This window comes from Bubalus bubalis, chromosome 9 (assembly GCF_019923935.1).
Source record: "Bubalus bubalis isolate 160015118507 breed Murrah chromosome 9, NDDB_SH_1, whole genome shotgun sequence".
NCBI classification, from domain to species: domain Eukaryota; kingdom Metazoa; phylum Chordata; class Mammalia; order Artiodactyla; family Bovidae; genus Bubalus; species Bubalus bubalis.
Window position 1 is genome coordinate 91,165,953 of NC_059165.1, and position 15,359 is coordinate 91,181,311.

General features: G+C 54.5%; 1 protein-coding gene across 3 annotated transcripts; it reads right to left on the reverse strand.

The window, feature by feature from the left end:
* Window positions 1–478: 478 nt before the first annotated feature.
* On the reverse strand, window positions 479–13,786 carry DAPK3 (death associated protein kinase 3). Of its 3 annotated transcripts, none has more exons than XM_006042534.4 (9): window positions 13,643–13,786; window positions 12,466–12,620; window positions 6,301–6,661; window positions 5,907–6,036; window positions 5,605–5,653; window positions 4,940–4,966; window positions 3,693–3,845; window positions 2,930–2,975; window positions 479–2,489 (listed from the first exon to the last, which is right to left on the reverse strand). In XM_006042534.4, exons 2-9 carry the CDS (start codon window positions 12,525–12,527, stop codon window positions 1,953–1,955), a joined length of 1,365 nt encoding a protein of 454 aa, XP_006042596.1. In that variant the 5' UTR covers window positions 12,528–12,620; window positions 13,643–13,786; the 3' UTR covers window positions 479–1,952. The 3 variants fall into 3 exon arrangements, with proteins under 3 accessions (XP_006042596.1, XP_044803880.1, XP_044803879.1); XM_044947945.2 differs by having other exon boundaries at window positions 13,622–13,645; XM_044947944.2 differs by lacking the exon at window positions 13,643–13,786 and adding an exon at window positions 10,386–10,452 and having other exon boundaries at window positions 12,466–12,585.
* Between the last annotated feature and the right edge of the window lie 1,573 nt (window positions 13,787–15,359).

Consider the following 15,359-nt stretch of genomic DNA (forward strand, 5'->3'; position numbering starts at 1 on the left):
AAAAAGAAAAATGAATTTTAGAGTCTTCTCAATTTTTCTAAAATTGGTTTAAAACGGGGAATAGCGAGATGCAAGGAACGAGGGAACAGAATGCTGACCAGGCCACTGGGAAGAAGCGGGTCAGAGGGACCCTCTTCGGAACCACATTCCAGACCCAGAGGCTGGGCGACTGGGGGCAGGAATGGCAAAGACACCTCCTTCAGGCACGCCCAGAGCAGGCAGGGGGCCCATGTGACCTGACAGCGTCTCAGGAGGAGCAGAGGGACAGAAAACCCCTCCAAGCCAACTCGTCGCCTGGATGCCTCCAGCTCTTCAGAGACGTCCCCAGCTGAGCCCCAAGATAGGGGCAGCCTCCAAGACCCCCTGGGCCGTGAGGGCCCGCAGCGACAGAGAAAAGAAGACACAAGAGGCAACAGAGGCCGTGGTGCCAGCTAACTGCCAGGCAGGCCACCCCCATCCCAGCCAGAGAAGAGCAGGAGCCATGGAAGTTCATTTTATTTCCTTGAGGCTGGCAGCAGGAACATGCTCAGAGCTGTGTGTGTCACACAACGGTGCTTGTGAGGGGCAGAGTGGGCCCGCCCTGCCCCTTTTTGCCAGCCCCACAGCCAGGCTCCAGTGTCCTCCTCAGCCCCGCAGGGTGTTGTAGCCTGAGCCCTGCCAGGGCCACGGCTGGAGTGCCACCCACCTGCCCACACATTCCTCCCAGCATATGTCCTTGGCTGGCCTCTGTTATGAGGACTCCTCTCGGACTAAGGGCGGGGGGCTGCATAAGGGTCCCTGGATTAACAAAACGGCAGCAGGGAACGCCGCTGGAGCTCAGCATGGCCACAGCTGGAACCCAGGTTTTGCTGAAGCCTGGTTCTTAGGGCACATTCTCTGGACCGCGCTGCAGGGCAGCACCTAGTGGCACAAAGCAGCACTGCCACGGAGACCACTTAGGGCACCTTCTCCAGCAGCTGCACGGAGTGCAGCAAGGTGGGGCAGGCTGTAAGGGACCCTGGGGCTCTCCAGGTAGGGGACGCTGGTAACAAGGGCCCCTAGCAGTTACTCCAGGGCGTCCACTAGAGAGCTGCTGGCCCAAGGGTAGCACTGGAGAAGGGAGTATGATGGGATGGGGATGGGGATGAGGCAGGGTTGGGACCCTGCTGAAGGCTCTAAGCATTGTCAGGGAGCTGGAAAGGAGAGATTCCAAGGCTCTTCATCCCCTTTCCCACGGGAGGCCTGCCTTGGCAAAAAGAGATTCAGCCTTGCAGATACTTCCTTTACCGCACCCGGGCCCTGTGCCCTGCCACCACCACCCCCCGCAATACAACCCCCAGACTGACATCTCCTCGAGGGCTGGGGGCACTGAGAGGGGCTGGGGGATGTGGATCAGAGGCCCTTCCACCACTGACCCTGCACTGAGAGGGGCTGGAGGATCTGGATCAGAGGCCCTTCCACCACTGACTCTGGAGGAGCAGTTTCTCTTCTCCAGAGTGGAGGAGCCATGGTGTCGAGCAGAGGCTCCCCCTCAGTTCTGAGCCCCAGGACATTCACAGACAGCCCCCATGCCCCTGCACCAAGATTCCACACACTTGGCCCAAATGGAGAGCCTGAGGCTGCTGGCCAGGCTCTGAACGTGAAGGCTGCCAGCCCAACCCTGGGCAGGTGTGAGGCGTGTGTGTCCACTGTGGCCAGTTCCATCGTGGATGTGCCGCCCCCTCGCACAGGTCCTGAGGTGATGCTGCCCTGGATGCTCCCGGAGTGGAGCCGCAGGAAGGAGGGAGGGGCTGGGCTGGGGGCAGTAGGGCGGTGCAGAGAAGGCCTCTGGGGCAGAGCCGGGCCAAGCCCTCCCTGGGCCGTGGATTCCTGGGCCCCACGGACCGCATCTGGCCTCCAGCTCCTGGGCACTGTGGGGCCACATCAGGGCGATGGGGCCTGACACGGCCGAGGATGCCGCACCCTGGGCGGCCCTAGCGGAGGCTGCACTCCCCCTCCTGCAGCTTCTCCTGCTCCATGGCGCGTACCAGATCCTGCACGAACCGCATCTCGGAGGCCACCTGCTTGGCCAGCGCCTCGTAGCGGTTCTCCAGGCGGCTAAAGCGGCGCTTGAGCCCACTGGCCCCGAGCAGGGCCCCCTTGGCCTCCTCCTGTGCCTGCCGCTGCAGCGCCTCCGTCTTGTGCAGCTCCTGGCGCAGCCGCCGCAGGTCCTGGCCTAGGCTCTCGTTCTCCTCACGGTACCAGGCCTCCTTCTCCTCGTAGATGGCCGTCAGCGCCTCAAGGTCCTCATGGAACAGGCGTCGGCTGTGCTCCAGCCCGCGCAGGCCCTCCTCGGCCGCTGCCACCTCCTCCAGCACTTTGGAGAAGCGCTCGAAGTTGATGTAGGTGTTGTTGGGGGGCATGCTCGAGTGCGACTTGATGGTGTACTCCTTGAGGCGTGCCGTCTTCAGGCGCCGCCGCTCTGGCTTCCGGCCGCTATCCTCCCGCCGCACATTCCTCCGCCGGATGGCCTGCAGGGGGAGAGGAGCGGAGGAAAGGGAGCCTTGGACTAGGGCCTCAGGGCAGCCCCCGGGCCCACGGCCCTGCCCATCTAAGTACACGTGGTCCTGGCGCTTTCCCGCTCTGATGGTTGAGCTGAGACTTGATGGCAGACCACATGGTCACACCAGAGACCAGAGAGCCAGAAGTATTCACTGACCCTTGACTGAGGCTGCCAAGCCTGACCTCAGCCTGGAGGTGATCCCTTTATGAGAAGTTCTGGGGAGGGCACCCTGCTGTGTGCAGAGGGGGCCATGGACTCCAGCCAACAGTTCAATGAGACAACTCCGACACAACACTGACATACACCCTGTGCCCACAGCACCTAGGCCCACTCCTGTGGGGACCCTCGCCCATGCTGAGGGCTGGTCCCAATGACCATGACCATGTGGGGGCAGCCCCACCACCTCACCTTGATCCAGGAGTGCTCCAGGCTCTGGGCGATGGTCATTCTCCTCCTGGAAGAGCCCCCAGAACTGGTTAGTTGCGTGAGTGCCGCCTTCACCGTCCTCCCCACACAGAGCAGGAAGGGGTGGTCCACGCTCTCCCGGCTGCAGCTCTGGTTCTCAGAGCTGACCTACGGCTGACTCAGGGCACCTCCCCTGGGCCACCACCCTGAAACCTGGTCCCTGAAGTCGCTGTGCAGCCCAGCAGCAAGTTTCTGAAACAACCGTGCCAGTACAGGCACAATTAAGGTCTCCCACTCTGCCTGGCTGGCCACAGGGAGCCCATCAAGGGGCTTGGGGATGACATGGACTCCAGGGTTTCCATGTTGTCTGCTAACAGCATTGACACCTAATGTTGGGGTCTCATAACTCAGACACCCAGAGGAGGAGCCTGGGGAGGACTAGCCCATGGGAGCAACTCTGGGTGAATGAAAGGTCTGTGTTGCCAGCATATTTAGCTTTTTCTAGGGAAAAAACCAAACAGTAATTTAGAATTTTATATGAAACCTCCTATCCTAAACACTGGCAACAAATGAAAAGCTTTGTAAGAAGCAGCTTCGTAAGAGGGCCAGCCTAGGCCTCCCTGTGCTATCTCCGCCCAGAACAGGAGCCACGGCCAACTTCCAGGTACGGGAGTGGCATCTCAGATGGACACATTACTTGTCCTCGGCCACAGCGCCCATTCTGGGGGACTTGCCTGGCCCACCCTGCCCGGCCCAGTGCTCCTACTTGGGGTCTTTGACAAGCAGACGGCGGATGAAGTCCTTCGCCAGCTCGCTGGTGTTGCTGAAGTACTCCTCGTCAAAGTCGTAGTTCACAGCCGAGATGTTGGTCAGGGTCTCCTGCTTAGTTTCACCCAGGAACGGGGACGCGCCACTCAGCCTAGGAGACAGACACCAGGCTCAGGGGGGCCAGACAAGTGTGCGGTCACTCCACGACCAGGCTGCTGCCCAGGCCACCACCCAGCTCCGCTGTGCCCATGGAGGGGGCAGATGGGGAGGGAGGCAGATGCCAGGCCCCCAGTCACCCTGCATAAATGCACCCAGCCACCAACCAGAGGCAGGGAAAATCCACTGCCCAGCAAGTAAGGGGTGCTGAAATGAGTCAGCAAAATCTCTGCAGAACCTCAAAGTATCCCCATAGACTTAGTCTTAGAGGCTTGGTCTCAAAGCCCCTTCCCTGAAGCCCTTAGTAGTTAGAGGCAAAATGGTTAACTGGGGCTGGGGGGGCAGTGCTGGGGGTTCCTGGCCAACACTGCAGACATCAGGTGTCTTTCCAGTGTGCTGTGCTGAGGCCACACCACCACCCGGCATGGATCTGGGTATGTGATGCTATGACTTTTTAGGTGAGAGATATGTATAGCTGGTTTTCACTCCCAACTGCAGGCACACAAAACCCTAAAACTTCCTAAAACCCAAGGCAGGAGCATCTACTGCTATAAAATTTGGTCTTTGTTTCATTTCCTAAAACAACTCCAGAGAATAGAGATAAAAGAAGTGTCTTTTCTTGCTCATGGCAAGCCCCTTCCAGCCACACCTGAATTGGTACCAATGAGGTGTCTGTGGAAAGGCCCTAAGGAGAGGGGTGCCAGTTGAGGAGAGCAGTGGGGTCACAGGGATGGAACTTTCATCCTGCCTCCAACCTCCAGGAAGGGGAGGGGCTGGAGGCTGAGTCCATCTCCAAAGGCCTGTGATTGAATCCACCACACTGAGGAGTTGACAGCCCAAGGACTAGGGGACAACAGTCCCAGCCCAGAGCCTCACGTGGTTACTTCTCATAGTAAGGCCCTGCCTTTGGAACTCTCCTGAACATACTCTATCCTGCACACACTCATGCAGTTATTCATCCATCCAGAGGCCGTGAGCACTGCAACAAGTCAGCGCACTGAGGGTCCTGCATTCCACTTGTGACCCCTGCACAGAAGCCTCCCGACCCTCCTCCTGACCCAGCAAAGCCCCGGGAGGGCAGGTACTCACAGGATGTAGGTGATGACGCCAATGCTCCTGGAGGAAAACATACAGAAGAGATGGGGTCAGCTCAGCTGCAGGCTTAGCACCCCAACCCCCAGAGTCCAAGACTGTCTAGCCAGGTGGGGGGCAGGCCTGTCAGCCCCAGGGACCCTCTCCCTCCAGGGTCTAAAGAGCCCCCACCAAGTCCCACCTTCTGCTCCAAGGGTCTCAGGACTGAACACTGAGGCACCTCTGGCCATGGTGGCCTGTCCAGACTCAAAGTGGCCGGGGTACGGGCAGGGTAGACAGAGCACAAAGGCACCACAGGCCATGCAGATGTGGAGCCTCTTGAGGCCTCTGTGGCTGAGTGCAGACCTGGCAAACTCTTTCTATTAATGTAAAGGGTGAGACAGTGAGTGTTTCAGGCTCGGGCTACAGTCTCTGTCACATACTCATCTGTTTTTGACAACCCTTCGAAGACCTGAGAACCCTTCCTAGCTCACAGGCCTGGATAGATCAGCAACCCCTGTCCTAAGGCAATAGACTGTGTTGCCCCTGCCCCATGGCTCCAAGACCAGGAGGAGGGACTGCATCCCAACCCGCGGCTGTGACCCGGCAGCTCCCGGGCACAAAAGGAGGCTTCCCTGAGGAGAAGCAACAAGGGCAGCCCTGGGTCCACCACCCTCACTCACCACATGTCTGCCTCCAGACCCAGGGGCTCATAGTTGACAATTTCAGGAGCTGCAGAGACAGGGAGACAGGGTCAGGTGCCGGATGTGCCCAAGGGGGCACCCTGGACATGGCCCAGGGGAGTAGCAGAGCCCACAGACCTGGCTGGCTCTTGGCAGGGAAAGCCAAGGTGGTGATCGCCCCAGGCCTTGAGTCCTCGGTGCCCAGCACTAGGGCACGATGGGAAACCTGAGGCCTGGGGGGCCTGCCTCCCCCTAAGCCAGCTGGAAATGCTCCAGTGCCCCCAGGCCCACCCGTTCCTCACCCACGAACTCCGGGGTCCCAAAGATGTTCTTGAACTCGTTCCCTGCCTCGATCTTATGGGCGATTCCAAAGTCAATGAGCTTGATCCGTGGGTTGGGCACATTCTTGTCCAGGAGCATGATGTTTTCTGGCTGGTTTGGGGAGAAAGGCAGGGGGATGGACAGGGGCCTCTGAGGCTGCTGGCCCCATGTCTCAGGGAACAGCACTGGCCCGACCCAGTGTGTGGGGTGTGTGTGGGCTGACTCCCCTCCACAGGTCCAGCCCAGAGCCATCCATCTCCTCAATGCCCCCAGCAACGACACCATGGGAGAAGGGAGGTGGACCCTCTCAGCCCTGTCCTCACCCACGCTGGCCAGGCTCCTCCCCAACTCTGTGTTGTGGGCCCAGTGGACTACCTTGAGGTCGAAATGGGCGATGCGCTTGGAGTGCAGATAGTGGACACCGTCCAGGATCTGCTTGAGGAACTGGGTGGCCTCATCCTCGGTCAGTGACTCCTTCTCGGCCAGGAAGTCGAAGAGCTCACCACCTGAGACCAGCTCGAGGATGAGCACCACGTCCGTCCTGTTCTCAAAGATGTCATGCAGTGTGATGATGTTGGGGTGCCGGATCTCCCGCAGGATATTCACCTCCCGCTCGATCTCCTCTCGGCTCACTCCCCGGCGGCTGGACGAGAGGCGGCGCTTCTTGATGAACTTGGCTGCATACTCCTTCCCAGTACCCTTCTGCCGGCACTTCCGCACAATCGCAAACTGTCCGCTGCAGGGACAGAGGGGAGGGGAGGAGGAAGCAGGTGCTGAGAGAGACGCAGGACTCTGGGGACCTGGGCCACTTCCCAGGACAGTGCGTCCCAACCACCTCAAGAATGCACCCCTGGCAGCGGTGCTCCACGTGAGTGCAAACTGGCACTGAACACAGTGGCTGCCCAGAGTGTCTGCAGCAGTGAAAGAACCAACATGGTTCCATGTTTACCAAAATGAAGCTGAACCCTATCACGGTAAGTCAGGTGGAATTTTTTGCAGTCTTGAAAGATGATTCTTTAGGCACTGAGAGGCCAGACCCCCATGAAGACCTGCTCAGCGAAGACAGCAGCAGAGGAACACAAGGAATGAGGTTATTTTGGGTACAACAGAAAGGTACAGGATTTCCCTGATGGTCCAGTGGTTGAGAATCCTGTCAATACAGGGGTCACAGGTTCAATTACTGGTCCAGGAAGATCCCACATGCCACGGGGCAACTAAGCCCAAGTGCCACAACTACTGAGCCCAGGTGCCCTAGAGCCAGTGCTCCTTAACAAAAGAAGCCACTGCAATGAGAAGCCTATGCACCACAATTAGAGAGTAGCCCCAACTCACCACAACTAAAGAGACCCTGAACAGCAACAAAGACCCAGCTCAGACAAAAATTAGTTAATTAATCAAAAAAAATAAAGGTACATGTTATACCACACATAAGGTATGTTGCCATGTAAGGGGTTGCCACAGGTAAGAGGTCTGAAGGACACATGCCCGGCTGTGAGCAGCAGATATCTCTGAAGAGTGGGACTGAGGGCAGTGAAGAGGGGATTTTTCTTTTTATTAATATTTGCTATGATTCTATATGATTCAACTTTTCACAGCACATTTCATCACAGTTTAAAATCCAAGAAAATATAAAAAGCCACTGAGTTCAAAAGAGCTTCAGAGTGAAAGAAGTACACAAGTTTCCACAAGAGAGGAGGGAGGATGTGGAGAAACTGGAACCCTGGTGCACGGCTAATGGGAAAGCCAGATGGGGAAGCTGTGGCGAAAACTGTCTGGAGGTTCCTTAAAACCTTAAAAATGGAGTTACCTTCAGACCTAGGAATTCCACTCTACAAAAACTTGTACACAAATGTTCACAGCACCATCATTCACAGCAGTCATAAGGTAGAGACAAATGGCGATCAGGGGATACAGCATACACAAAATGTGGTCCCTCCACACACGGGAGCATTACTCAGTCCTGAAAAGGGGTGAAGCCCTGACACTTGCTACAATGTGGATGGACCCCGAGAATATGATGCCCAGTGAGAGAAACAGATGCAGAAGGACACTCAGTGTATAATCCACTGATGGGAAACACCTAGAACAGGCCAGAGAGTGGGTTTCTGGTTGTCAGGGGCTGAGGAGGCGATGAGGGTGACTGACCAGGGGGATGGAGCTCCTTTTGGGATGATGAAAACATTCTAAGATTATTTAATGGTGATGGCTGTAAAACTGTGAATATATGGAAGATCATTAAGTTGTACAGTTTAATAAACAGTATGGTGTGTCAATTATATCTCAAGACAACTGTTATTTGAAGAGAAAGAGAGAAACTATTTACTGTCCTTCAGGGAGCTGTCCAATGTCCAAATTCTTTTGCTGTCTAGGAACTTAGCTACATTAACTTGCTTTCACTCAGGAATTGAGTGAAAAAGGCCAGAGGATTAATTATTTTAAGCTTTACAGGCCATATGGTCTCTGTCACAATTTGTGTTTGTTTTTACAACCCTTTAAAAAAGTAAAAAATCATCCTACATTCTTGAGTGGACCATACTGCACTAGGCGAGGGCTGGACGTGGCCCACTGGCTATGGGTCACGCGAAAGTAGAGACTAAGTCTAAGACAGAAGGCACACAACAGACCTCAACCAGGTCCCACCAAGGGTCAAGAGAAAGGGGACAAGGTGACTATGTGACAACTCAGAGAAACGGGACCCAGTGTGTAGAGGAAGGAGTGGCAGAGATGGGCCCTGGGGACAGGGGGATCTCTTCAGTTGGTGATAGCACAGACAGGACAGGCAGAACAAGAGACAGATGAGTGAAGGTGTCTTTGCCCAGCCAGCGGGGTCTTCAGAAAAGCCAAGGGACCCAGTAAGCGGACCTTACTAGGACACTCTGTACCAGCTGCAGCTGGCAAGCATCTAAAGCCGCTGTGTGCGTGAGCATCAAGGCACAAAGGCGCCACAGCGGCTGCTGCAGACATGCTCTATGCCCACTCGGGCAGGCAAGGTCAACATAGGCAGGTGGGAAGTGCAAATGATCTCCAATCAAGGTGAGCTAAATAATGGTCCACGTCTGAATCCCCGGGACCTATGGGCGTGTCACCTCACTGGGCAGAGGGGCTCTGAAGACAGAATTAAGGCCCCTGAGATGGGGACGACCCTGGACTCCCCAGTGGTCCCAGTGTCATCACAGGGTTCTCATAAGAGGGAGGCAGGAGGGTCAGAGGCAGAGAGAGACGGAAGAAGATGTGCTGTTGCCTGTGAGGATGGAGGGAGGGGCCAGGAGCCAGGGATGCGGCGCCTCTAGAAGCTGGAAGAGGCAGGAGCCTCCGGAGGGACCAACCCAGCAGATTCATTTTAGACTCCAGACTCCCAGACCTTGACGTAAAACATGGGTATTCTTCTCAGCCACTAAATTGTGGTAATTTGTTACAGCAGCAACAGGAAACTCATACACTAGTCTAAAAGCCAAGAGCACAGTCAGATGAGAAATGTCGTGTCCCTGATCAGGCCTCCCCTCAGTCCCTTAAATCCACCACAATGGTCCCCTGGGTATGTTGTGCTCCTGCCCCCGTCAACATCTTAGCTAACACTTCTCACTCCTGAAATGTCTTTCCTTCTCCCCTCTGCCTACATCAACCAAGCAAATTCCTCCAGGTCCACCTCCCACCTCACAATGACACTCCGACAGTAATGACATCGAATGCCGAGTGTTTGCTGCCTATTGGGAACACTCTAGGCCTGAATGTGTGGCCTAATTCTCAAATACAAGGGTTTCTTCCCCTCTAGTTTTACTCCAAGATGAATCAAAAAACTAACAAAGAGTTCATGGCAGGGGGGAGGTGAAACTTACCTGGTCGTCTAGTGGCTACGACTCTGCACTCCCGATGCAGGGAGCCCTGGTCTAAGAACTAGATCCCACATGCTGCAATGAGGATCAAGGATCCCACGTGCTGCAACTGTAACTAAGACCTGGCAGAGCCAAATAAATAATATATTTTCTTTAAAAAAAAAAAAAAAAAGAGTTCATGGGAAGGGAAACCAAGACACTATTAATGCTTAATTGCGTCCCGAAAAATCCTAATCCCTAGGACCCCCAAATCTGACTACTGTGATTTAGGGCCTTTGAAGAGGTAATTTAGTAAAAATGAGGTCACTGGTGCACAGCTGTGTCTGACTCGCTGCGACCCCATGGACTGTAGCCTGCCAGGCTCCTCTTGTCCATGAGATTCTCCAGGCAATAATGGAGTGGGTTGCCATTTCCTCCTCCAGGGAATCTTCCCAACCCAGGGATCAAACCTGCATCTCCAGCATTGGCAGGCGCATTCTTTACCACAGAGCCACCAGGGAGCCCGAGGTCACTGGGGTGGATCTTAACCCAACAGGGTTAGGTGTCCTTGTAAGGGAGGAGGTCAGGACACAGACACGCGCAGAGGGAGACCACATGAAGCCACGGGGAGAAGGGGGCATCACATACCAATGAGAAAGCCTCAGACAAGCCAAGCCTGCAGCACCTTGATCCTTGACATCAAGCCTCCAGCAGCCTGAGGTTGACGAATGCAGACACACTCCGTGACACAGAAACCACGCTGGCGTCCACACTGACCAACCGCAGACTAATTTATCTCCCAAGATTGCCCAGGTTGGTTGACTTAGGAGAACCCTCCATACACATCCACACAAAAATACTCACTCCCATTTTATTCAGCCCATGACTCCCAGGACAAGGAAACTCGGCTGGGCTTAACTCAAAGCAGAAGCCAGACGCCCACTTCTGGCTCCAGCACACCTGCGCTTTGTGATCAGCAGGGCTTAGTCTCAAGGCCTGAGTCCTGCCTGGCCACCTTCAGTCTACATGGCCTTGGGCAAGCTGATTTCCTGTTCTGAGCCTCAGTTTCTTCATCCACAAAATGGGGATGATAATGGTCCTGCCTGGTAGAGCCTTTCACAGATGAATGGGAGTGTAACAAAAAACAGCCCAGGAGTCAGATGGCCAAACAACATCTACAAGTTCTACAGTTGCAGCACAGTATGCACAGTGTTCCACGGCATTAATCCTTCACCTGTGTGTCTCTAAGAATGTTCTGGATCATTACATAGGGCAATGCTGTCCATAATGACAGCCACTGGCCACACGGAAGCTGTCCAACCCATTCAAACTGAGGTGTGCTGTGAGCATACAAGACACACCAGAATTAAAAGGCTTCACATCAAAAACACGTAGTAAACTATTTCATTGAAAAATTTTATGGGAACTTCCCTGGTGGTCCGGTGGCCAGGACTCCACGCTCACAATCCAGGGGGCCTGGGTTCCATCTCTGCTCAGGGAACTAGATCTTGCATGCCACAACTAAAAAAATCCCGAGTGCTGCAACTAAGACCTGGAGCAGCCAAATAAATAAATATTTTTTAAATAATAATAATAATTTTTATAATGAATGACAACCAAAATGGTAACAGTTTGACCTAACAGGTTAAATAAAACACATTATAATAAAATTATTAAAGTTGACAGCTACTAGAGAATTTCAATAAAATTCCTACATGGCTTGCTTTATACAAGTTGCCATGCTCTTTTTAATGGCTGCATAATATTCTGTTGACAAAGCAGTGGTGCTGTGACGGTCACTGAAAAGGCCCCATCTTCTGCTCACATCAAGTCCTTACAGTGATTCTCCCCATCCCTAAATCTTAGGTCTACGTATATGCTATACCCACAGAATTAACTCCTAGGAGTGAAATTGGTGGGTTAAAGTTTTACTGACTATTGGCCTGCTACTCTCAGCAGAAGGCCCTAACATTTTCAATAATAGAGTCTGAGATTTCCGTGGGGGTGGGGGAGATGGCCTGCATTCCCTGCTGCTCTACCAGAGGAAATTCCTAAAGGAGGGACTTCAGAATCCCAAATGAGCCCCACAGGCTCTCTCAGCAAAAGCCTGATGAATGGCTCAGTTATTTACATTCCCTTCTGGTGACATCATGGGGCCGGCCAAGGCAGCTCCGGGAAGGCCAGCCAGCAACAAACTCACCAAATAAGGGTTGAGGCTCCGCAGAAAAAAGGATGGTAGCTGGCAGGTCTGAGGCGGGAGAGCTCCCAGGGGACGCTCCCAGGCCTGGCCTGGCAGGAAATCAGCTGCCTGGCTGGATTGGGAAACCTCTGCTCTTTCCCACAAGAATGCTAACAATGGGCCAGGGTGTGGGCCCGGACAGGAGGCCCGGGAGGCTCCACTGCCTCCCACAAGAGAGGTTTAAAGACACAGACAGACCTTTACCAACATCTACTGCTCTCATGCCATAGGCCAGGCACTGTCTTAGGTGCTGTTTGGACTCGATCATGTTTATTCCCAAAGGAAGTGCACAGGGGATGTCGGAACAAGAATTCCAGGCCCAGACTGGCTCCCTCCAAAGCCCAAACTCATTCCACAGCACATGATACTGACTCATCCCTGCCTGGGGAGAGCAGGAGAAAGGACAGGAGGAGAGGATATACCCCAGAAGATCCCACAGTAGGTCGGGTCTCCCCGCTCCTCGGGGCCCCATCAGAGGGGACTGCTCACCTTCCCAGCTCCTCTCCCATCTCATAGTGGTCTTCCACATCCTCCTGTCTGAATGTTGACATGGTGGCCGGTCTGCCTTCCAGCGTGTTCCACCCCAGTACAAACCTGGTCAGTGGTCCGGGAATAGTACCTCACGGAGTCCTCTCGCTGTGACCCTGGAGGAGACAGAGAAACAGAAAAGGACTGAGATGCCAGTCATTACTTCTGGGTCAAAAGCTCGATCAGCATCCCCCAAATAGGTTTCAGATCCACCATGCTGAAATTCCACCTTCCCTGTAGAAGGCACTTGCATTTGGTGGGCAAGGCGCTTTCATGTATCATCTCATTTCCATACCACACTGCCCCAGGGGTCAGTGTTAGCCCGGCTTGTGCCACTTACACCCCCGTAACTCCCAGGAGCCATAGATCTGCGGTCCTGCACACAACACCCCAGTCTTTTTCTGCCTCTTCCTTCTAGGCTTCTCCCAATCTCATCCATAGCCCCCAAATTCCTATAAGTTCTCCCACACTCTTCACACCCCCAAACCCTGGGACACCCTGATTCTCTGCCAGATTTACGACACACTCCCATCTCCCTGTCCCTCAGCAAGCTTAACCCCTCCTCTTCCTTACCCACTGCCCCTACATGCCCTCCCCTCCTCGGCTGGTCACTAAAACCCTCTGCAGCGCTGGGCTTACCCCATCTCTTGCCCCCGCCTTCCTGAATCTCACCAGGAACTGGACAATGGCTTCCAAGCTCCTCCAAGGCCCTAACCCATTCTTGCTCCCTCTGACCTCCGCCGTGCTAGCAAAGTTAACTTCCTCCTTCCCCTTCCTCGAAGACATCTCTTTCAAGTTTCAAAGGCCCCCGCCCCAAGCTCCACACCCACAACGGAACCCCGCAAAAGGCCACATCTGAGTCTCCTCCATGATCCTTCGCCTCCAACCTTCTCACAAGCTCCAAGGCAGACCCCTACGGCTTCCTTCAGACACGCCGCCAAGATTCCCCCAACCCTTAACGTCCCGGCTCCAGCGTCCCAGAGGCCACCACGCCCCTCACAGGCCCCGGCCCAGATCCTTCTCCCGTCCAGTCATCCCACGGATCCCCAAAAGTACCCCCTACTAAGTCTCCCAGGAGCCCCTCCCCCGGCAGCCTCGGACCAAGTCCGCTCCGCACCCTCGACCCCACGCCGCGGACCTGTCCCTCAGCCGCGCTGGCGGGCGCCGCGTCCTCAGGCCCCGCCGCCTCGGCCGCCGCGACGCGCCAACCCTTGCGTCGTCACCGCGCCCGCCAGAGCCCGCCCCCAAGAGGTTGATCCCACCGCCCTTTGGTCAGCACACACACCGCTCGTGAATCCCCGCCCACCGCCTCCTTTCAGGCCCCGGCCCACGGGCGTCCGGCCCTCCTCACCAAAATGAGGCCTCACCTTTGGTACAGGCTCGCCTCCCACAGCTGATTGGCTGTAAAGAACGTCGGTCAAATTTACGGAAGTCGGCCTCCTGACTTCCGGTCCCTGGACCGCCCCGCCCCTTCTCCTCTGACCGGGGTCCTGAAGCTGGGCAGTAGGATGCTGAAGTCCTGCATCCCTATTCCTGCCTTTCTTGGGTGTGAAATACGCGAATCCTATTCCCAGCTCTCTCATGACAGCTCCTGAGGCGGACCCTGGGGCTGCTTCAGTCCCAGGCAGTTTTCTCCTCTGTAAAATATTCAGTTCAGTTGCTCAGTCGTGTCCGACTCTTTGCGACCCCATGAATCACAGTACGCCAGGCCTCCCTGTCCATCACCAACTCCCGGAGTTTACTCAAACTCATGTCCATCGAGTCGGTGATGCCATCCAGCCATCTCATCCTGTCGTCCCCTTCTCCTCCTGTCCCCAATCCCTCCCAGCATCAGAGTCTTTTCCAATGAGTCAATTCTTCTCATATGAGGTGGCCAAAGTATTGGAGTTTCAGCTTCAGCATCAGTCCTTCCAATGAACACCCAGGACTGGTCTCCTTTAGAATGGACTGGTTGGATCTCCTTGCAGTCCAAGGGACTCTCAAGAGTCTTCTCCAACACCACAGTTCAAAAGCATCAATTCTTCAGCGCTCAGCTTTCTTTACAGTCCAACTCTCACATCCATACATGACCACTGGAAAAACCATAGCCTTGACTAGACGGACCTTTGTTGGCAAAGTAATGTCTCTGCTATCTAGTATGCTATCTAGGTTGGTCATAACTTTCCTTCTAAGGAGTAAGCGTCTTTTAATTTCATGGCTGCAATCACCGTCTGCAGTGATTTTGGAGCCCCCCAAAAATAAAGTCTGACACTGTTTCCACCGTTTCCCCATCTATTTCCCATGAAGTGATGGGACCAGATGCTATGATCTTAGTTTTCTGAATGTTGAGCTTTAAGCCAACTTTTTAACTCTCCTCTTTCACTTTCATCAAGGGGCTCTTTAGTACCTCTTCACTTTCTGCTATTAGGGTGGTGTCATCTGCATATCTGAGGTTATTGATATTTCTCCCAGCAATCTTGATTCCAGCTTGTGCTTCTTCCAGCCCAGCATTAGACAGTAAAGTGTCTGCCTGCAATGCAGGAGACCTGGGTTCGATCCCTGGGTCGGGAAGATCCCCTGGAGCAGGAAATGGCAACCCACTCCAGTATATTTGCCTGAAGAATTCCATGGACTGTAGCCTACCAGGCTCCAGGCTCCAGTCCATGGAATCACAAGAGTCGGACACGACTGAGCGACTTCACTTCACTTCAGTTCTTTACTCTGAATATAAGTTAAATAAGCAGGGTTGCTAAGTTGCTTCAGTTGTGTTCGATTCTGCATAGCTAGCCAGTCCCCACTGTCCATGATACTCCAGGCAAGAATACTGGAGTGGGTTGCCATTTTCTTCTCCAGGGGACCTTCCTGACCCAAGGATC